Raw genomic sequence first — 22,883 nt, forward strand, 5'->3', positions numbered from 1 at the left:
GTGTATATGTTTCGCTCGTCGGTCTAGGCTGGGCTGCACTTGTGGGTGTTGCTTGGTCTGGCAGTCCGATGATTCCTCCACCCTCGTCTTCCCCTTCCCCCAACGAGCCTAGTTTAAAGCCTGCTGGAGGAGGTCCGCCAACCTAGAAGAAAACACACGCTTACCTTTAGGGGAAAGGTGGAGCCCATCCCATCCAAGCACATCTCTTGTCGTGATGTGCCGGTCATGGTTGAGGAAGCAAAGCCCACCTCCAGACACCATTCCCAAAGCCGCCAGTTGGTCTCCGCAATGCATGTTGCATGCCATCTTCCACGTCCACTCACTGGTAGGATAGAAGAAAAAACCACCTGTGTGCCTATCTCCTTTAGGATGCACCCCAGAGCATGGTAGTCCTCCATCAGGCAATCAGGGCTTCTCCTGGCCGCATCATTAGTACCCACATGGACTAGGGCTATGGGGTAGTAATCGGTGGGCTGGATCACGGTTTGGATCATCCCCTTCACGTCCTGAATCTTTGCTCCAGGTAGGCAGTAGACCTCGCATACTGAGGGGTCCCAGCAACAGATGGGGACCTCCATACCGCTCAGGATGGAGTCGCCTATGACGATCACGTGATGCTTTCTCCTCCTGGCCTGCTTATTTCCTTCGGCCTGCTCAGGACATGGGGAGCGCGGAGTTGCCTCTTCCCCGGTTTCCTCCTCTCCTTCCTTCTCCTTCAGAGTTGCCAGGGCCTCGTACCTGTACTCCAGGCGGACTGGAGGAACTGGTAGTGCTGTGTTATGAGCAGCCCTGGTTCGGGAGTTGACCGTCTGCCACTCAGCAGTGGAGGGCACTTCCTGAGGTGCTTCTTCCCTGGGTGCATAACCCTGCAGGGGAAGAAAATACCTGTCAATTTCTTCCTCTGCCTCCTTGATTCCCCTCAGCCTGCTAACCTCCTCCTGGAGCTCCCTCACCTGCACCTCCAGGGCCCTGAGGTGTGCACCTGCAGGACAGGTGTGGGGGTCCCCAGTCCCTGCCCCCCCAGGCCTTGCTGGGCAATGCCCACAGGCCAGGGGGTGGGGGGCCCTTCCGTGGGCTCTGTCTGAGTGGAGGCCTCAGACAAGACCCGGGAAGGCTGTGCCCCCCGGGCAGGGGCCCTGGCAGCACTCCATGTCGACACCATCGTAGGATTTGCGGCCTGTTTCTGGCTGAGTGTGGTGCCTTCGCCCCATACTAGCAGGAGTCTGCCTCCTGGACCTTCCTGCTCACCTGCCGGCGCAAACGCCGACACAAACGCCGGCGCACTCTTACAGAACGTGCCTGTTTGCACGCTCTGTTCGCACAGCTCGGGAGCACGGCTCCCTACCAGCTCAGTTAAGAGGGATCCGGGGGGCTTCCCCTCCGGATCTGGCTCAGCTGCATCAGTCCCTCTGCCCCGCTTACCTTAGGGGGATCAGCTGCTGCTGCCCCTGCTGCTGCTGCATTCACCTCTGCTGCTGCTGCTGCGTTCGCTTCTGCTCTGGGTCCGGTAAGGGGGCACACATGTGCGGGACACATGTGTGCCTGGATCCCTCCTCTCCCCACTGCTCCTGGCTCCTGAGTGCTGGGAGCTACGTCAAACCACGGCTTTTAAGGGCTTTTAAGTAGCGCTTATGTAGATGCATGACGGAAGAAAATCTGTGAGAGGTTGTTCCCTGCCCCTGCCCCTGCCTGCTGCCAGGGTGGGCTCTTCCACTGGTGCCCAGGCAGAGACTATGCCCCTCTGCCCTTGCAGCAAGGAACTCCCAGCCCTCCACTCCAAGATCATGAGTGGAGGCTGGGATACCCTTATCTCCCAGCACCAGCTCTGCGGTCGCGGGGCTCAGGCTGGAAGACCCTTATCTCCCAGTGCCAGGTCTATGGTTGCAGGACTCAGGCTGGGAGACCCTTATCTCCCAGCCAGAGCTCCGCAGTCATGGGGCCCAGGTTGGGAGGTTCTTCTTGATGGTCAAAGAGCTGGTGCTGGGAGCTCCCTGCTTGCAGGAGCTGGGGAGCCCGTTCCCTGCCCAGCTCCATGCTCACAAAGTTGAGTGGGGAACAAGCTCCCCAGCCTGTTTCCCATCCAGCTCCACACTCATGGAGCTGAGTGAAGAATATGCTCCCCAGCCTTCAGCCCTCAATTGCAGAGCAGGGGCTGGAAACTGTCTTGATCAGGGGCAGGTTCCAGCCCCATGCCCCAATTGTGTGATCAAGGCACTCGGCTTGGAAAGAGCTGCAGGCCTGCGGTAGGTCCTGGCCCCCTGTCCTAATCTGCCACTGGAGCAGCTAGCAACGATCAAGTTTTGTTTTGAGAACTGTTATCACCTTTTTGTTTTTAGGAAAGGACAAACATTTGTTCCAAAAGAATTGTGCATGGAGTCATAATAAGCAGAAGAAGGGTTTTTTTTATTTTAAAACATCTTAAAATACGAAGCAAGACCATTTTTTTTCCTTCACTCTCTTTTTTTAGTCATATTAGAGGCCTGGATTAATCTATTTCAACACCCTTATTAGTCTGGAGTAAATTTATTTACTCCACACCGTGATAATGCCTGTAAATACAAATACTATTTGCTGTGGAGTAAAAAGCTCTGCAGCAGCACACATGTAGATGCTATCCCAGCTGGCTGAAACACAAGGGTGCTTCAGTGCAGGGGCTTCCTGCCAACTAACCCCACACTGAAGAACCCCCGTGTCCCAGCCAGCCTTTCCACAGTATGTTGAGCTTGGGGGGAGTAGCCCCTGGCTGGCATTGTAACCCCCTCACCAGATCCCCTGCTAGCTAAGGTTGCTCCAACCCAGCTCAACATGTTCTGCTCTTGGGCGCATATTCAAATGGCAATATATATTGGCAGTATATTACTCCCAGGTGCACTTTCATACGGCATGCCTGGGAGCAATAAACTATGGAGTTTATTGCTTCATATTAATTGCACATGTAAATATGCCCACTATCTAGTATGGTTGAGGCACAAAAATTGCATCCTTGATTTGCAGGTTTAGACTTTTATATCCCGTCATACATGTGTGGAAACTCTTGATTACAGAAGTCTGCGACTTCATTACTGACTGTGGCGATTCTCTAAAAGATTTTAAGTGAGTGGAGGAGAAAAAGTTAGTATGGGCAGGGATGACAGAGATACTCCATGCAGGGATTGTGAGGGTGACTAAGGCAGGCAATTGCTGGTGGAGAAAGGAAGATACTAGAGGAGAAAATGCAAGACTTAGACCATCATCTCCCCCCATAAAGTGCTTGCCCTTTCTGAAGCAGCTTAGAGACATCTAACCTCTTATTAACTCTGCAGCAAGTGTCTTGCCTGTTCCTAAAGCACTTTTCTCCTTAGGATCCCAGTAGCAATCCCACTTTGTAGAAGAAAAGCTTGGTGGAGAGCTGTTTCATATTCATCATTTCACTTTTTAAAAAGAGGGTGGTCAGAAGCAGGTATTGGATCACAGGCTGCTAATGGAGGCTCAGAGGGGACACTGGATGCTGGAGTATTGAGTTCAAATAATTCAAAAAACCGGAAGGAGGTGAAAAGAGGGATGTCTAGAAAATAGCTTTACTGCATCTATTGGAAGGTAGATATAGTAAAGATGTTGATCACCCTTCCCCTTGCTTTGCTAACCCTTCCACTAGGACCTGTTTTCCTTGGGGAAGGATGCATTGCATACCTTGGTACAAATTTTCATAAATGCGGTAGGGGAAAATGGAATGTAAAATTGAGAGGCATCACCCAGTAGGAGTCAGTGTTGCTTGGATGGGGACTAATAGGATATTACTTCACAACATGTATGGTTTCATGCCAAGAGGCACTTGAGTTAATGCTGTAGGTGGCATAACACAAAGCTGTTAATGCTGCAGGTGGCACTACACACAGCAGTGGTGCCTACTAGGGTTAGTATTGTGAATTCTTACTGTGAAAGCAATTCTGCTAACGGTTTCAGTAGTTGATATTACTGGACTGTCACATATTGTATACAGGTGACTGTCTCTGCTCTCAAGACCCTTGGACTAGGAGAGGGATGTTGAAGAGCAGGCAGATGTTAGACAGAGTATATACAGTGAGTGTGTCTACATGTACAAATAATCTGGGAGCAGTTTACTCTAGAGTAATGTACTCTAGAGTAAACTCTCCAGGATACAGTGCAGGGACATGGGACAGATTTCCTGCTCCTAGCAGCAGGCTGCTGCTCCTGCTCCCTGAGGCCCTGCACTGGGACCCTGCAGCAGCCAGGGGGAGCTCTGGCTTCCCTTGAATGCCAATCCAGGAACTAGCAGGGATCAGAGCCAGGAGACAGCTGTCTCCTGGTGGGGCTGGGACATTTTTCTCTGCCCCTGGGAGCTGCCTGCTGCCAGGGCCGGCTCCACCACTGGAACCCAAACAGGGTCGATGTCCCCCTGCCCCAGCAGCAGGGAGCTCCCAGCCCCCGCTCTGCGATTGTGGAATCGGGGCTGGGAGATCCTTATCTCCCAGCCAAATCTCTGCCATTGTGGGGCCGGCACTGGGAGAAAAGAATCTTCCAGCTCTGGCCTTATAACCATGGAGCTGGTGCCGGGAGAGAAAAATCTCCCAGCCTAAGCCCAGTGACTGCGGAACTCATACCGGGAGATGAGGATTTTCCAGTGCCAGCCCTACGACTTTGGAGCTAGCACTGGAAGGTAAGGATCTCCCAGCCCAGCCCCCGTGATGGTGGAGCTAGTGCTGGGAAAGAAGAGTCTCCCAGCCCAAGCCCCACAACTGAGCTATTCCAGCAGCAGGGAGCTCCCAGAGGCAGGAAGCAATCTCCTTCCCCCTGCTGCCCAACTGACCCAGAGTACATTTGCTCCTGGTCAGGCACCAACACATACGCTACTGCGCAGTAAGTAATCGAGAGTGAATTTTCTACTTGCATTTGCAGATAGAAAATTGTCTCGCAATTAGAGCAAATTGCTGCACAGTAACCATCTGCACATGTAGACAGTGATGCTTACCGGACAGGGATTAGTTCTAATCTCAAGTAAAGCATATTGTGTGGATGCACCCAGTGACTCTGCTGTAGCCTTGATTTTGGCCAGTGCTGCTAACCCTCAGGAGCATCCAGTGACCACATGGCATTTTAAAAAATTGAAAGAGAAATTGCTGCTCAACTGAGCAGACTAGAAAGCAGGCAAGTTGGAGGTTAACAGCAGCTGCATGAACCATTCCAGCTCTGCAATATAGAGAGCAGTACATCCTGAGACCCTGACTTAGTTTACATTAAGTTCTTACTGAGGAATTTCCCTGAGCCAATTTGGACTCTAATGAATACTGAATAACTGCAAATAGTTTTTGGCTCTAGCTAAGTATTAGGCAGAGGAATACATACTTCATTTACATGTATTAAGTTTGGCTGTTACAGCAAATATACTTAACATCTATTTAATTAATGCTGTTGTCCAGTCCCATCATCTTACTGAACAATGGATTAAATGTTTTGCTTCCTATTATATTGTTATCAATAACTTGGTATTATAATCACAAGGCAATGAAAAAGCTGCCCAGCATGTATGCATTGCCATCTTTGCCATTTGCCTTAATCAGCTTCTCACAGGGTGATTAAAAAGTCATAAGGTACTGTCAGCTTACCTCTAATCATAATTAAAGGGGATTAGTTCCATTTTCTACAATGGTACTTTGGTAATTAAATGTACCCTGAAAATAATTACTTATTGCCACTAAAATGATTTGCATTTGTTTCTAAAATGCATACTTGCAAAGGCTAAAACCCTTATGCTGAGTGCTTTTGTGTTTATGATAGTTTTGTTGACTGAGAGGGTTAGCATAAGTATTCACATCTACCTTCTGACACTGTTGCCAGAAGCACAATTTTTTAAACTATCAGGACTACATTGATTTATCTCAATTTAAATGAAGAGATTGACATCAGTTTGCATCACCTGAGTACCTGCCCCATAAATTGTATTTTTAAGGAAAGAAAAAAAAACCACCTAGTGACTTAGACAGCATACTTCACACTTGCAATGAAGTCAGTCCTGAATGAGAAGAGGGTAGGCACAAAAGGAGTTTAGTCCATCTCCAGACAAGTGCACAGGAGGATGTGACATGAACTGGCAAAAAGAAAGAGGTTCTATCATGGGAAAGGGACCTGAGGAGAATAGAGCCTAACTCTCACCCTTCTCTTAACTCTTGCTGGACCATCATCAGAGCAGGTTATGAGAAAATGAAGGGAAGTGACTGAGTCATCTGTGGCAAGGTACCAAAAGGTGGGATCAGTGCCCCTTTATCGTCATCCAGCTTCCAATAGATATTTGAATACAGCAACCTAAATAGAGTCTCAGGACAATGTCAAAATCCATCCAGACTCCAGTTTCAGTTCAGCTTTGGACTGAAAAAATCACTGGTGCAGGAAATATGTGGCTGGAGCGCAGTAAACCTGTGGAATATTTTAAAAGGTCTGGGAGAGATCTTTTAGGTGGAAGCCTGTTGGCAGTTGGGATTCTGAGTCAGAGAACATATTGGGATTGGGCAGAAGGAGCTAGAGGCTGCAGATCCATCTGAAGTTCAAGAGAGCATGTTTTGGTTCAACTGTCTGGCTGGGGGCCAGGTCAACTAAGTAGCACGGGAAGAGAAAAGTGGGGAGATGGATAATGGAAATTTGCAAGTATTTAGAGCAGTACCTGGACTTTGGGAACTCTTGTGTCTCACCAAACATGTTAAAGTTCAGCCACCACTCTTTCAGTCACATGAGGATATCACAGCATACTCTTAATCATCAAGTAAATGTAAGATAGTTTCCCAGGGTGCATTTTGGTATTGCTCTTATCAGACTGAAAGCCTAGAAAACACATTAAGAATATGTTTTTAATATGTTAATAAGGTCCACACTTTTCAAAACCTTTTATGAGATTTTGATTCTATAATCCATTGGCAAAATAGCACCATCTGACTGAAGGCTAATATGATTCATACCTGGAGAATATATATATAGAACATTGCCTTTATAATACAGTCTGAGCATTGTCTCAGGGCTTTTGTCTTGCAATTCCTATTCATCTCATTTTCTTTGATGCTGCTGTTTATAATGTACCCTCTTTTAGGGCTTTTGGCTGTTCCCCAGCACTGCAGCAGGGAGAGCTCTGGTTCCACATATCCCACTCCCTGTTTCATCAGTGTCCTGCTTTTGTTCTGGGTGACTGCAGAAAAGCTTATAATTGTGGCTGACCCTGCCACATTCATGAATTGCTATGAGGGTGTTTTTTCCTTGTTTTCCCTGCTTTTTACCTTTGACAAATTGTGGGTTTCATTCTGTACACATGTGTAACAAGTGCTCTGTGGCTGTGATGTGCAAGGGACTGGAGTAGACTGGTTTTTTAGGACTCTCTGTTGCCTGCAAATGCAGGGGTCTGGACTCACTGGCCTGAGATGCCTATTCCAGTCCTACTTGCTGATATTAATGAAGTGTTTTGCGTTACTTTGTTTTTAACCAGGTAATGATGACTCCGACATAGAAATTCAAGAAGATGAGGGATCTGATAGTGAAGTGGAAGACAGGCAGCTCATGAAGCATCACACAGCCATGGAGATCCCAATGCAAGGTATCACCACCTCTCCTTTATTACTCCTATCTGACAGGACACATTGGCAGTGCTCTTCTGGCTGCTCAGAGCAAGTTTAGGGCATTTCAGTTTATGGGATACTTCGGGAGGTAAATTCCTCCAAGGGTTCAAAAACTTCCACACAGCTCAGTTTGCTTGAACAGTGTGAGGACACCGTTGTGCTTTTGAGAACAGGGGTCAGTTAAAGGGAGCCTTTACAAGGAAGTCGTTATTGGAAAGGTCACTGCAAAGAGAAAAATCTTGCCTTATTTTAGCTTTGCCTAGATTTAGAAATAAAGTTGGATCAAGCCTTTGGCAGGTGTTCCAATGCCATTTCTTGTTCTTCTTTTTCCTTAGCTGTAGATGTAGAATTCCAATTGCTGTACGCTATACCAGTTTTTGAAGGTGCTGCCTGAAAGCCAAGCCTTTCCCTATGCTTATAAAGCTTCCTGAACTGCCCTAGTTATGGGTCAAAGAAGTGTGAATGCTCTCTTATGGGAGGGCCCCTGGCACCCATCATTGCTAATGCAAGGTGAAGTGGAGGCTTTAACCTTCAGGTTACCTAACCCAATGCAGTCTTGGTCAGGAGTGACTCAAGGTAGTTACTATATGAGGAGTTTGTTTATTGGTTTGTGGGAAATGGATTGATGCAGTTCCTAGTGGGCAGATGACTGCAGTCAAAAATGGAAAAGACTCCTAAGAGTTGGCACTCGTGTCACCTTCAAGCTAAGAATTACTGTCACCTGCAGCTAAAGCTGCACCTGGGTGTGGGTAAAGTGGCAGCATGAAGAAGCTCAAACTGATGCTATTTCTGCTGGAATCTGTTCTTAAGAAAGACAGACAAGTCTGAGTCTGCTCTCACTTTCCTAGAGTGCCTTGCATACATGGAAACTGAACCTGGCTCTGGAATGCCTGGGCTGACATGCTTCAAACACTTTTCTCTCAAGTTATTTTCCATAATTTTCAGTCTGAGTAAAATGTTAGGAGCCAAAAATACCTTTTGACTCCTGCAGACCATCACAGACACAAATATTAATAAACAATTTGTGCATCATAGTTTCTCAAATAGAATATAAGGATCTCTGTGTCATCACAGGCTTAGGACTGTCACAATGATTAGACCTAAACTGTACATATGATCCTGCTCTTCATTGCTGCCCTGGGAAATAGCTACATACTACACTTACTTCCATCTTTGCCATTTGCCTTAATCAGCTTCTCACAGGGTGAGAGCATTAACACTGGAGTTGAATAGAGCACAAACTGACCTTTCTAATTGTCTGGCCTTAACAGCAGTTTTGGAGGGAAGAAAGCCTGGTTGGAACAGCAATGGATTGTGGTGCCAGTGATTTTTCTAAGAAAAGCTTTGTTGTTGCAAATTACTGGCTACAAATCCAGAGTTAGCTCAAGTATGTTTTTTTATGCTTCAGGTAGGCAGATCTTAATCCTCTGGTATATCTCCACTGCCAGATTGCTTCAGTAGCTTGTCATAGTGTTATAACTGCTGCTCATAGTGCTTCAGGCTAGGGACAGGCATTACACATAAACCAGTTTGAGAATGGCTGAAACCGGTTTGAGATAAACCTGGTTGAATGTAGTATATCAGACTTAACTGAGTTAGCTCAAACCAATTTATGCAATGTCTGTCCCAGACCCCTTGCTGGCATGCTCTCTGGGCAGGGCAGGACTCTCTGCCCCACAGCAGGGCTGGCCTCTCCTCTCTGCTCCCTGGCTGGAGCTTCAGAGACTGCACTCTGCTTCCCCACCCGCCTCACCACTCCCTGCTAAGCAGAAATTCCCCCCTCCCCTCTGCCTTGCTGAGGAGATGTCTGTGTATTAGCTAGCAGACCACATGCTGGCTTTGGTCCTGAATCAACAGGTAGAATCAACAAGTAGCTGGTAATGTTTTCCTAATTGGGTGATTAAATACTGTTATCAATTCCCTGCTGAGCTAATCAGAGCCTGGCCACACCTCAGCTCCATGCTGTGGAAGGAATGGAGGACTGCTCTAGCGCCCCCCAGCTTCTAGCCTGAGTCACTGCAAGCATGTGCCTGCATTTCTGGGATGTCTGTCCGGTTACAAGACTGATTTAGTCTAACCAGATTAGACTAACCTGCAAAGGTTGAATCAGTTCAGGCTCAGGCTTTTTGAATGTCTGTCCCTAGCCTCAGTGACTTTTAATTCATCCAAACAACACCATATGCTTCCCCTGCACAGAATATTTTTCTGATGGAATTCCTCTCAGGCTCATAATGCTCTGGCAGTTGCTGCATTGGCAGAGGTGGGAAGAAAGTTTGTATAGTGTCGGTTACCTGGTATTAATCTCACCTTCATGAGCATTAGCACGAGTTTCCAGCAGAGCCAAAAGGAATTAAGAGCCCAATTCATATTGAAATGTAAGGCAAATTGTTCAGACCATAACCTGGCACCTGGGTTTCATTTCCTATCCTGTTATAAGCTGCCAGTATGATCTTGGGTAAGTCAGTTAGGACCAGATCCTGTTTAACCTTTCGTGTCCTCTTGTAGCATGTATGTAGCTATGGGCCTGCAACTGTTGACACATATTCCTAGTTTGACTTTAGCATTTCCTATGCTGCCTTACTGGGTATGCTCAGTAGGACTGTCCTCTACCCAGGTAGCTGCCCAAGGGAAATAAAATTGACCAGACACGCAAGGCCGTGACTAGCAGAAGGGAGCATGCTCCACCTTTAGCCCAGGTGTGGCCAACTCACACCACATGTGCCACAAGTGGCATGGTAGTGTTGGAGAAATAATGTTGTAGCCTGATGGTCCAGGAATTATGCAAAAGGCAAGGATTTTTTTATGGTATTTTTTATTGGACCAATTGTATGGCTGGGCACAGGCAGCAAGTGGCATGGGCAGGCAGCATCTGTGTAGCATGCAGCAGACTGGTGAGAGAGCAGGGAACACAATGGCAAATAAGACAAAGAGCAGAAAACAGAGCAACAGATTGCAGGGTGCGGGGAGCAGAATAGCACTTAGGGAAGGTACAGAACTTATCTTGTAGCATGCCTGCCAAAAAAGTTGGCCCCCACAGTTTTAGCCCAATAGACTCATACAGTGATTCTCAGCCAGGATGCAGAGACACCCCCACATGCCTTGAGATTGTTTTAGGGGTTCCATGGGATGCCACTCAATGTTAGCACTGTTAGATGTATAAATATGATTCACAAGATAGATCCAGAGATTTCACATCAGGTTGAAAACCTTCCGATGTGTTGTGGTCTTTCTGAATTCTTTACAACAAAAGAATTGCTCTGTTATTTTTCAGTAGTCAAAAAATGAAAACTGTGAGCTGGCTTTTTCAAAGGGGTGCCTTGAGTCTAAAAAAGGTTGAGAACCACAGGCCTAGTAGTTAGGATACATATCCAGCTTGCATGAGACCACCCCTCATACAGGAAGGGTTCAAAACTACTTCTCTGCTAAAAGCTCTAACAACGAGAACAAACAAGCACAAGCCTTTCCAGCTTCCCTCTTAGCACTGGGCAGCCAAGGGATTGTGATATGTGGAGCCAGAAGGCAGCAAACCAAGTAGAGAGAGGGTGGTCCAGTGAAATAAATGCTGATCTTGACAGGAAGTGGCTTAGCCTCTACATTCTATCCTTGCCCCCTGTTCCCAGTAGGATAGGAGTTTTCCTAGTGTTTTTTATCCAATGAATATTAAAGGAAAAGGGCAGTGAGATAGCTGCAAGAGGGCTACAGGCTCAGACCCCTCTGGGTGAGGAAGGCCTTAAAATCCTGGTGTTCTCCACTCTGGGCAAATGCCCTCACTGCTAGGCTTCATTTTATTTTTAGCAGGTATATATGTGGGACAAACTTATTTTCCCACAGGGGGAATAGAGTCCAACCCTTGTGCAAGTGCAAAATGTGCAGTCACATGGCTACATACCCACAGTCTACATATGTAAAATGTAAAGAGGATCTGGTCCTTTGTCTATCTGTGTCCCGGTTCCCTATCTTCCAGAAGTAGTGGAAGGCTGACCACATGAATGATTGTGGGGCTGCCGTGTAAGTACTTGTGATAACATAGCAATAAGCTCTTTTGAAAATCCAAGCCTAAAAATTGATTGACAATTTGCAATTTAAAAATACCTATATAGGCATGGATGTATACATGCACTAACATGGGTTCTGTTTGCTTAAAAACAGCTTAGTCACTAAAACTGCATATGTAGTAATCTGTGTAAATAACACTTGTTTCCTGTTACCTTAATTCAAAAAACTGGAAAGTCTCATCCTTAAAAGAAGCTGATAGAAATAAAATGGTGCCTTTGCCTTTAATAAGGAAACTCAGTCAGTTGTAGTTAATTTGTTTAGCTACTGCTCCTATTCACTTGTTCATCTCTTAATTTCTTATGAAGTTGGTAATAGACTTTTCCTTCCTGATCAGAATAGACAGACAAGTGCCACAAGGGTCGAATTGAACATAGCCCTATTAGCTGTGTAAGTGGACCCAGGAGCTTAAATGCAATTCTCTTCCACCCTGCTTGAGTCTCTTCCCCACTCCTTCTTTGTGACTTATTCCTAAGAGTCAAATGATGGCATGTTGTAAAAATAGATGCGTAAAGGGATTTTTAGGTACTTGAACACGGTGAAATGGAACTGCATGTAGGCACGTAAGTCCACTTGTATGCCTAAGAGTGGCCCAATGTGTTTTGCCATGGTGAGTGGGCAAAGAACATGCCTACTCTTGATGTGGCTGTCTAGGAAAGTAGGTCACTTGTTGTGTGATTTAATTGATACATTTTACAGTTATTTTTATTAGTAAAATAACACATTGCTTTGTCACAAAGTAGGTTTCATTTGAGATTTGTAAAGCCCATTTTAAGTATGAATTACAACTTAGCAATCCACCTTTATTCTGGTGTCTGATAGGTAGGTAAAGCTATGATAGGCAGAAAAGCTAAAGCCCTGAGAAGCTAAGTGACCTTTCCCAGAATTATTCAGTGGGACAGGGGCAGAGCTTGGATTAAGTCCTTATTGTTTAACAGTAGAATGCAGATCATTCATATCCGGGTGGTTCGCAGCCTCAGTCAGTTGCCAAATTAAGGAAGAGCCATTCAGCGGTTTACTATAGCTCTTGCTTCAAAATGTGCTGCATTGGTGATCCCACCCATCTAATTGGAGAAGTCCCACCCTTTGAAACAAAAACTTACTGAGCAACTAGAACACTTCAGCTGTTTGTTACTTGTCTCTTTACACTAGGTTAATTTGTAAACCCTTGTCTTCATAGGCAGACTTGGGAAGTTAAGAGTTTATACAGAAGTTCTCCATGCACATTTTGCAACAGTGTAATTAAAACATTTTTTATAGCACTATAAAGTTACAGTGGTCTTAAACATGACAGTGCAGTGTTTGATGAGGGGGGTGGGAGGGGCTCTGAGCCTCCCTGCACTTTCCAGGCTAGGAGGCAGGGGGTACTTCGCAGCCTCCTGGGGCTTCTCCACTGGCCACGAATTTAACTAGCATACAGAAGTTATTTAAAGTGCTATAGGCTGCTACAGTGCTGTAAAATATAGTATTTCAAATTTAATACCTCATTTAACAAGTGTTAATTTAAAGCACTGTACCCATGTAAGTGCTGTAAAGCTGCACACTCCTGTTAAGTCACGGCAATACAGTGCTTTAAATGGCAAAAAAAGCAACTTCAGTACTTACCATAACTCCGCGAAGTTGCTAAGTCTACTGTATCATTCTATCAAAGTGCCAATATAGATAAAGATAGTCTTGTGTTCATACAAGGCCCAATCCATCTGCACAAAGAAAGGCTCCTATGGACTTAAAATAGGAGTTGTTGAATTAGGCCCCAGGTGTGTCATTCACCTAGCAGCATGATGGATTGCAGAGTGGAAAATGTAAAGCCTGTTAACAGATAATCTAATGATTCCGTGGCATTGTGATTACATGAAATGGCAGGTCAGTATAGTACATTTCTAAAGACGAGGTTTCTGTCATAGATTATGGAGTCCTAAGTGAAGTGAATTCAGTGTCTAGTCCATTTTCCTTGTAACGTTGGTTCACAGCGTGAAACCATTGCAGCGTGGTGCATGTTGACATTTCTGTGCTGAGGACTAACCCCAGTAATGGAAATGCTGACAATTCAGACAGAAATGGTCTGCATTTACAGAGCTGTGGGAGAAAGCTTGGCTGTGTTAAATTGACCCCTGTTCAGTGCTCTCAGTTCCTATAAATTGGGTATGAGTAAAAGCCAGCTACTGAATGTCTTGCTTGCATGGTGTTCAGAAACTCTTCGTCATCCCTCTGAATCCTAGCAACAAAAGAAGTCCCCATAACAAATGTTTCAGTCCTATGTTTATATTCGAAGGTGGGGTTTCATAACTCAACTCCAATTTTTTTTGTGTGAATTTTGTCAGATGCTGAATATTAGTAAACAGTCAGAGAAAATTCAAAGGAGAGCGACTTGTTATGTTTCCTGGAGCATATTCCCTTCCAGCAGCCACAGGATGAATGTGATAACAGTATCACATTAGCAAACAAGTGAATACATGTATTTGGAAGAAATCCTTGCTTCTGAAGGCTTGCACCACTTAATGTCCCAGGAAAGATGAACGCAGAAATGACACAGAAGAGGAAAAAGAGGTTCTTTATTCATAAAGTAAAGTGCATCTTGAAGGATCAGCAAGAACTGGGCATATAATAGTCACACCTCAGAGACAAGTGCTGGCTAGTGCAGGGTCAGGAAGCGAGGTCTCTCTGAGCTGTGTATGCTGTTGAACCTTCCAGTAATAGCTCTGCCTGCAAACCGCCGTGCCTGCACAGTTCGTTTCAAATCTCATTACAAATAGATTTCACAGGGGACCTGCACATCAAGCAGCACGTAACCAGAGTACGCTGCAGCTGGAGGCTTCTTTTGCAGCATATATGAGCACTTTTTGCAGAGACAGAAGTGTCACCTTATCCCCAGTGGCCCAGCTTGGGAACATGATGTTCTTATGGCTCAACCACAGTGCCCATCAGCAGGCTTGAACTGGGCTGTGGAGGAGGCCAACTTTTCCCCAAGTGGCAGTGAAGTAGCCGGGCTGTCCTCTGGAAATTGGTTCCCTTAAATCTTCACATCTGTTTCTCTTCTCCCCAGCTTAAGATAAAGTGCCAGCTTCTGCTGCTGAATTTCTAGTGTGTCCTCCTTCCCTCCAGCCCCCCTAAGCTGTGAAGAAACTACAGGTTCACAATAAATCCAAAGAGAGAAATTCAATAAGGAATGCACAGCAGCTGCCTGCCCGTTGTTTAGTTTCTCACTCACATTGCGCTCCTATGGATTCTTCAGCCCTGCTTTTCCCAAACGATGTTGAGCACTTATTGACAGAATTCTCCCCTTCCTTCTAGTTCTTAAAGAAAAATACAGCCCAGAAACCAAGTCTGAAACGTGAACACATTTCTGTATTTCCCCTGTTATCATTATAAATGCAGGAGAATTAAAGTATATTATAGTTTAGCTTTACTGTATGCAGGGAAAATCATAACATAGAGTAAAATTCTCACCTGTGTAGGTGGCTGTCATGGCATTTCAGATAAGTGCTGTGTGAATAGGTTGCCTTTCTTTATAATCCCAAGGCCTTCTTCCAGACCTGGTGTGTGCAGAGCCTTCAAGCAAGGGAGACCACATCCTTTCTATAGTTTTCACATGCACTGCAGCCCACAGTACTGGAAAATGAGAGAAAAGTGTTTCATTCACCTTCCTCCCATCCAGTGTATTTCAGGCACTCAGTTCAGGAGGATTTTTCAAGGGTCTCTTTCACAAATCTAACACTGCTATGCTATTGTGTGCTCCTGAAATGCTGGTCACTCCATCCAGCATGTTGAGGCCAATCCTGAAAATGTTGTATCTCCAATTAGAGTTAATGGGACTTCCAAGTGCTCAGTGCTTCTCAGGTCCAGGCCCATGGAACTGAATGGACTTTGAATGCTCATCTGCATGGAAGAGTAAAAAACTACCTTGGAGTAATTCTGCAAACAGCCCAACTTAGAGACCACAAGCAGCTGTCACTAGGACTCCGATGAATGTTCCTCAAACTTCCTGTGGTCTTCCTTTCCTTGGAGGGTGGCAGTTGTTGTTCCTATAAAGCTGAAACCTGATACATGTTGTGCTTAAGGCACATAACAAAGCTCCTTTGGAGCCTTTCCAGTGCCCTAGTTAAACACAGTTGTGTAAAGTGGTGGCATTTGCCCAAGAGACCAGAAGAGCTCTGTAAGCATTCCGTTAGGCAGTTTTGTTCAATGTCACTTTATGGAGCAATGGACCTGTGCCAGATGATCACATGTTTACATATTCATCCTTTATTTTAAGGTACATTATTTGGGCAGATTGTAAATGATGCAAAGAAATAAGTAGTAAAGCAGAACAGCCTATCTTTTTAAAGAGACATATCTCTTGTGAACCAGAGAAGCTTGGATTTTCAAAGGAATTAATTGTCTAATGCCTATTGACTTTCAATGCAATTTGGGTCCCTAACTCAAGCTGCTTAGAAAAATCCCAGCCCCATTCCTTGTTAACAAAGAAAGGTGATTTTTGAGCTACAGAAAGACAAACAAAACACTCTGGCTTCAATAATGTCACTTATTTTGTTTGCCCTGTATGCATCTTCTTATTTCTAGTTGTCCCATCACATGTGCTTATATGTAGGCCTTGATCCAAAACTCTTAGTGTATATCTTTGACACTGGTTGGTCCATGCTTTTATTGTGCTATAGATCTGGAAGATGGACTGGGGGGCTAAAAGCATAAGCCATGCAGGATGGTATTTGGCTTTTGTTAGCAGAATGCAGCCCCTCCAGATGTTTGCAGAAACCCAGGGTAGCACTTTCTCTATTACACCTATTCTCTGAGCCGTCCATAGCCCAGCACAGATCTTTGCTGAACTAGCAATGACCCTCATGACCTTTTAAAAATAAGTTGTCCCTGGTCAACACTTGAAATGCAGTTTTATCCTGAACCATGTTCAGATGGGAACAAATCTTTGCTGTTGCTTCTTGCTGCTTCTGAAATGAATGTACTTTGTCTGCTTGTATAACAATATAGTAAGTGAGAGCTCTGTAAACTCTCCCTAGGTTCTGAAAGTCAGGTTGGCTTGTCTCCCCTTTTCAGACATCGTCACTGGTGACCTAATTGTTCTGCAGGACAGATTATGTCCCTAGACACATGGGTGACACCACTGCCTTTAGTTTTTGTCCCCAGGGATATTTATGCAGCTGCCCATTCTTCTGCAAGTTTTCCCATTGACACAAACTGACTAAACAAACAGTCTTGTTGATGATTCCCAAGGAAAAATAGACTGTAATTCCCTCCCTTTTACCTGTGCTGCCTCTGCAGATCTACAGAAGGGATGAAAAACAAAGCAACTCTCTGTCCCTAAGGCTAATCAGGTCTAACTCTCAATACCAACAGGGAGAGAAACTGTTGTGGAAAAAGGTACCATTTTGATACACTTGCTGTTGAGTGTGAAAACACAATTTACAACCTGACCCCCCTTTCCCATCCCTTGCCCCCTCTACTCTTCAAAAGGTGGTCGGGGAAACATTGAGCACGCTCTAGATTTGATCACATAGCTAGCAGTTGTTCACTGATACTAAAACCAGAGAAAAATAATGTGTGATGGCAAGGGACCTGGCCTCTTTGAAAGAATCACTGAGTAATCATTGAGTAATCACTTGGGAAAAGACTGCACATTGACATACATAGCCAATAACTTCTAACCTTGAGGTTTAGTTCTCTCCTCCAAGCCACTGATCTCCTCTTCAGTGGAACCATGGGCTTGGGCTTGACATCCTACTCCATTTGCCAGCAGAGTTAGGATGGTGTGCCTGGTGAGAAAGAGAGGGTGCCTCATTCAGCCAGTTATATAGTCATGATGGCAGGCTAGGCAGGAAGTCTTGGCAAGCTGTCAGCGACCTGGATAATGGGAGCTGTAACGTGAGGCCCTGCTGAGGCAGAAAGAAGTTTTGGAAAATGGTGCTGGGACTGAGGTGTGCAGGCATGCTCCTTCAAAAAGCAAAATAAAGATCCTTTCCTTTCCTTTTTCATGTCCGTGTAACAAGGTGTTTAGCACAATTCACAGGTTCATTGGAGTGAATTCTAGACAGAGAGAAGCACCTCTGGGCACTCTGAAAAGAAAGTCACTGAACAGATTAACAGAGCTGGGTAAGTGTGTTAGTCTGAAGTCTAGCAGAAGACAGGGCAAAAGAAGCACCTTGGCAATTATCTAGTTCAGAGAGACATAAGCTTTTGTAGTTAACATGCTTTGTCAGGTGCTAAGAATGGACCTGTCCTAATTTCTACCTGTCCATATTAAGAAAAAGCCTTCTCTGCCTCTCCCTGAACATCAAAGAACAGGGAATAGCTAGGCTGAGCTTAAAACACAGTTTTACTCTATTTTGCTCTTTTCTCAGTTTTAAGCAAGTTCCACAGCTCTGTATTTCATAGATGAGATGAAAAACAATAAATGTTTCATACTAAGCTTCAAACTGCTACGTATGCTGTTCCACTTAATTTTTTCCACCTCACTTAGCTGGAGAGAATATTTCAGAAAGTAACTGGGGAGATGAATTATGTATTGTACATGCTTGATGACTTGGAATCACAACAAATTGGATAAAGATGTAGATCTGGAACCTCTAAAATCCTCCCTGTCATTTTTCTAGAGTTTAGCCAGGAGGTAATATCTTCCCGTTAGACAGTTAGCACAGGATAATCTCTGAACAGTATAACAGTGTGCCGACAAGACAGCAGTGGATAGCTCTATGTTAAAGCTTTGGGCACGTGATTAGGAGCTTTTCTGTAGTCCAGAAGTTACTGTCAAAATGCTATCAGTCCGGTCTGCAGTGTGGTTCAGTACTAAATCCAAGGCTTTTTAATAGATACAGAGTTCAAGGCTGGAAGAGACTATTAGACCTGCTTTTCCTGTCTATCAGAAGTCATTAAATTTCTACCAAAATCCCCTGTACTGAGCCTACTAACTTGTATTTGGCTAAAACATATTTTCCACAAAAGCAGCCAGTCTTGGTCAGAATCCTCTTCCTTTGTTTACTTGATCCAAAAGTTAATTGCCCTCCTTTAAAAATTTGTATCTAAGTTCCAGTCTGAATGTGTCTGTGTTCACCCTCTGGCTGCTGTTTCCTCTTATACTTATTTCCTAGATCAAAGAATCTTTCAGTGTTCAGTGTTTTCTCTCCATGACTTCTGCACCATATCAACACAGATCTCAATTTTCTTTATGATAAGCTAAACAAATTGAACTGTATGCAGCCTAAATGCTCTTTGTAAGTCTCATCAGCAGGCAAGGGTCTGCTGTAGAGTTCCTTATGTCTGACAAGATAAGGTATTGCACTTAATTGGACATGTGACCCAGCCTATGGAACTGTTGCAGTGATATCAGGTAGCCATGGAAATGATTCACCACAGTCACTTCAGTGGAATTACTCCAGAATCTCACCAGTGTGTGGCAAATGTATGTCATAGACATTAGCTGAGTGGAAACAGTCATGGAGATTTAGGAAGGCTATAACCATTGTGGCTAGGGACAGACATTCAAAAAGCCTGAGTCTGAATTTATTTAATCTTTGCAGGTTAGTCTAACCTGGCTAGGCTAACCAATGTAACCATTCAGATATCCCCTCTGGACTGAAGAAATGCAGGCACATGCCTGCAGTGGCTCAGGCTAGAAGCAAGGGGAGGGGTGGGCATTAGAGCAACCCTCCCTTCCCTTCCACAATGCTAAGCTGGGTGGGGGCGGGCCACAGCAGAAGGGTTCCCCCCCCCCCAACCCCTGGCTGTTGATAACCGAGCATTTAGTTACACAGGGAGTTGTTAGCGTTTTTCAGCCCATAAAACAAAACAACAGCCGCTGTCATTAGTTCAAGCTCTTCTTAAATAACTTTTTCCAAGGAAGGAACAGAGGAACATTACCAGCTACCTGTTGATTAGCTCCAAAAACCCCTAAGCTGCCACTGTCTTGTCTGCCTTTGTTCGATCTCCCACAGCACGGACCATAGCCAGCATGTGGTATGCTAGCTAATGTTGAGAGGTTTCTGTGTAAGGCAGAAGGGAGAATCCCTGCTTGGGCAGGTAGTGGTGCGGGGGAGGAGGTGGGGTGAGCAGGAGGAAGTCAGGCAGACCCCGATGTACCAGCAGTCTCTGCCAGAGCTGCAGCCAGGGAGCAGAGGGGAGGGGCTAGCCCTGCTAGGCTGGAACAGAGAGAAGAGCCCTGCCCAGAGTTGCAAAGCATGTGGGTTGCTGGAGGACTCTGATTTAACTTAAACCAGCAAGGGGTCTGGGACAGACATTGCATAAACTGGTTTGACCCAAATCAGTTAAATCTGATACTACATTCAACCAGGTTTATCTCAAACTGGTTTCAGCCATTTTCAAGCTGGTTTATGTGTATTGAGCATCTGTTCTGTTACAGATTTAAACTAGTTTCTGATCACTTAAACTGGTGTATATTAATGTCTGTCTCTAGCCTGTAAGTACCCCATGAATTCAGCTAACAAGATGAGGAGCAAAGTGAAATAACCTTTCTCTATCCCCTTTCTCTTGATCCCTGGAGCACTGCAGATCAGGGTGACCTTAGCTTTTCAGTGGGGTCCAACTCAGCTACCATTTGCTACTGCTAATGATGGTGCATGGTTTGCAGAGCAAACCTCGGGCATCACCTGAAGGTCTGTTTTTTTGTACAGTGTTTTTTTCCTCTCTGTTTAATTAAGTGCAGGTTTTCATCATTTTTCTTTCCTTGTAGGAAAACTCAACAAACGGGTCATGGGGACAATGCAAGGTGGAGACATAGAGGATGATGTAAGTAGTAAATGGTGCTGTGCAGGCTTTAGGGTGTCCCTGACTGATCCAGTGCTGATGGCACTTTAAAGCAGTGGGCCTCCTCCTTCAGCCAGAGAACAGAGCTTCATCCCACAGGCATCATTTTCCTGCTCTCCCTTCATATGCTCAGACCAGTTCCCTCTCCATACCTCATGCATGCTCAAACACGTACACACACACACACACACACACTCACACTTTTTTCTTTCTTCACCCTGTTTTGTCTCTGTGAATGGCCCTCTGGTCTAGTCTCATCCTAGACTTTGTCCGTAATTTAGTGCCACACACTCCCATTTTGTGAACATCCAAGTAGAAGGGTGGGGCAGGGGGAAGCAGATGAATGGGTGGAGATTTTAATCATAATCTAATACAGGGGTGGGCAAAATGTGGCCTGCAGGCCAGATGTGGCCCACCAGCCCATTCTATCTGGCCCATGGGGCCCCTAAAAAATTTAGAAAATGAACATAGCTGCCTGTCATGTGGCCCTCGATGGCTTGCAAAAACTCAGTAAGCGGCTCTGCCCAAAATAATTGCCCACCCCTGGTTTGAGACACATTTATTTTAATAGAACACTTGTCTCTGAATCCCTTAAGCTGCTGGGAGAATCTTATCTCTGATCTGCATTACGAGAAAGCGAGTGTTTAATATTTTTGCCCTCACGAATTCAAGCTGCTCTGGGGAGGAAAGAATTGAGCTGTGGTTTCTTTCTGCTGTGGGACCTGCTGTTCAGCTAGGGACCTCATGTCTGAGTTTCCTCTGCCTCCTTACCTGTAGCCTTTGGGTCCTAGGAAGCTCCATGCATTTTCTTACTGTTAGTGGTAAACCTAGTGACTGGGCATTGGCAGACAAGCAGTTTTGGGTCTCAAAACTCCCTTCTCAAGTCCTCTGAAGCAGGTACTCAAGCTGCTGTCATCACCCTTTCTCCAGCCTGGCTTTAAAGAGTATGTAGCTCTTACTTTTGCACATAGAGGGTCTTTCCCAACCTGTTGTGGCTGTAGGAAGCCCTTACTGCTGCTCTCATTCTGGCTCACTGACCAGCATGATTGACTTCTTGCTGTGCTACTGGTCCAGGGAAGGGCCAGGCTAGAGAGCACCAGGAAGCCCAGCCACACTGCCCAGCACTGGCTGAGGACCTCTGCACACCTATCGTTCCTGGATCTCACGCTCAGTGCTGTGCTGTCTCTGTCTCTGTCCCTGAGACAGAAGCAGAAGTTCCTAGCTTGGAGGTGAAGCTGCACTGAAGTAAATTATTTGGGCTTAAAAAGCCTTTGACAAAATCCCTCACAACAGCCATTTAAGGAAACCAGCCCTGGGATGAGCTACAAAGAGCTGTCACAGAGCAGAAGGTCCCTATGAGACAGAAAGCAAAGAACAGGGATTAATGGATAATTATCATCCTGGCAGGTGTCTCAGGGCTCTCTAGAAGTGGTGGTGGTGACTATCCTGTTGATTCACAGATCTGCTCCTCTGATCCATGTGTTTGTGACCTCTGCGCTTGAGCACTAGCTGGCAGCAATTACAACACCCCATGTGCTTAATGATAGGTTTCTGAGCACATTGGCCTGGCTCTCTGTCCCACCTCCCCATTAAACAGAGTATAGGTTAAGGTATAGGGATCCATCCTGGTATTCAAAGCCAATGGCAAATTTGGCTCTTGCTATCTAAGGGATGCTCTGTCTGACCAGGATTTCCCACAATGACCAGGTTCCACAGGGACGCTGAGGCCATTAACTATGGGAGAAAGACCTGAACTGGGAGCAGAACTTGTGCTGTGGAATTTGCTGTGGCAAAAGGAGAAGATGACCAAGAACTTCCCGACAAGCACAACTTGGCGCAGACCTGTCTTTTTGCCCTGGCTCTCTGACCTGGGGAGTCTCCATACACACACTGAACTCTTGGCTATGCCAGCCATTCTCCTGCAGGCAGAATGCTATGTCTCTACTGATTGTTCTGAGGGCTCTCAAATACCATAGCAAGGAGGGGGTCCAGGTCTCCAGCCTGACAGGACAGCACTCAACACCTTTCTGCTCAGGGCCCAGTGAAACCAGGAGCAGAGTGTTCCCTACACGTCTGCTTTCTGGGAGGTGTCACCAGGCTTTGTTCATTCTTTGGGTGCAGACAGAAGTGACAATTTTCACCAGATCTGACCACAGAAGGCAGTTTATAGTTGTGACCAAATACAAGTGCACGGCTGCAGACAGCTTCAAAAATGGCCGATAAAGTAAAAATCTGATCCCTCATTGCATGAGGTATCAGAGAAAAACATTTCAAAATGTGGTGTCTTTTGTAACTTGTTTCTGCAGAGTTCCCAGCCTGTCTCTGTTTTCGGAATGGGAGAGGCGAAAGGGAGCAGCAGGAGTTCAGTCTGGGGAGGTTTCAGCCTCTCCTGAAGAGTGGGGTGTGTATTGGAGGCCCCCCCCCCACAGTGGGGGGGCTCCAATTCACCCACCCTACGCTTCAGCA

At 45.6% G+C, this 22,883-nt stretch overlaps 1 protein-coding gene across 4 annotated transcripts in view; it reads left to right on the plus strand.

Annotated features, from left to right (window-relative positions):
- CLUAP1 (clusterin associated protein 1) overlaps window positions 1-22,883 on the plus strand; it is a 322,832-nt gene that overhangs the window by 295,936 nt on the left and 4,013 nt on the right. For all 4 annotated transcript variants that reach the window (XM_019539991.1, XM_019539990.1, XM_019539993.1 and 1 more), the window contains exons 10-11: window positions 7,466-7,573; window positions 20,344-20,399. In XM_019539991.1, coding sequence (XP_019395536.1) covers window positions 7,466-7,573; window positions 20,344-20,399 — 164 coding nt within the window. The remainder of the gene's footprint in view (window positions 1-7,465; window positions 7,574-20,343; window positions 20,400-22,883) is intronic.

Source organism: Crocodylus porosus, unplaced genomic scaffold, assembly GCF_001723895.1.
Source record: "Crocodylus porosus isolate Cpor-Errol unplaced genomic scaffold, CroPor_comp1, whole genome shotgun sequence".
NCBI classification, from domain to species: Eukaryota; Metazoa; Chordata; order Crocodylia; family Crocodylidae; genus Crocodylus; species Crocodylus porosus.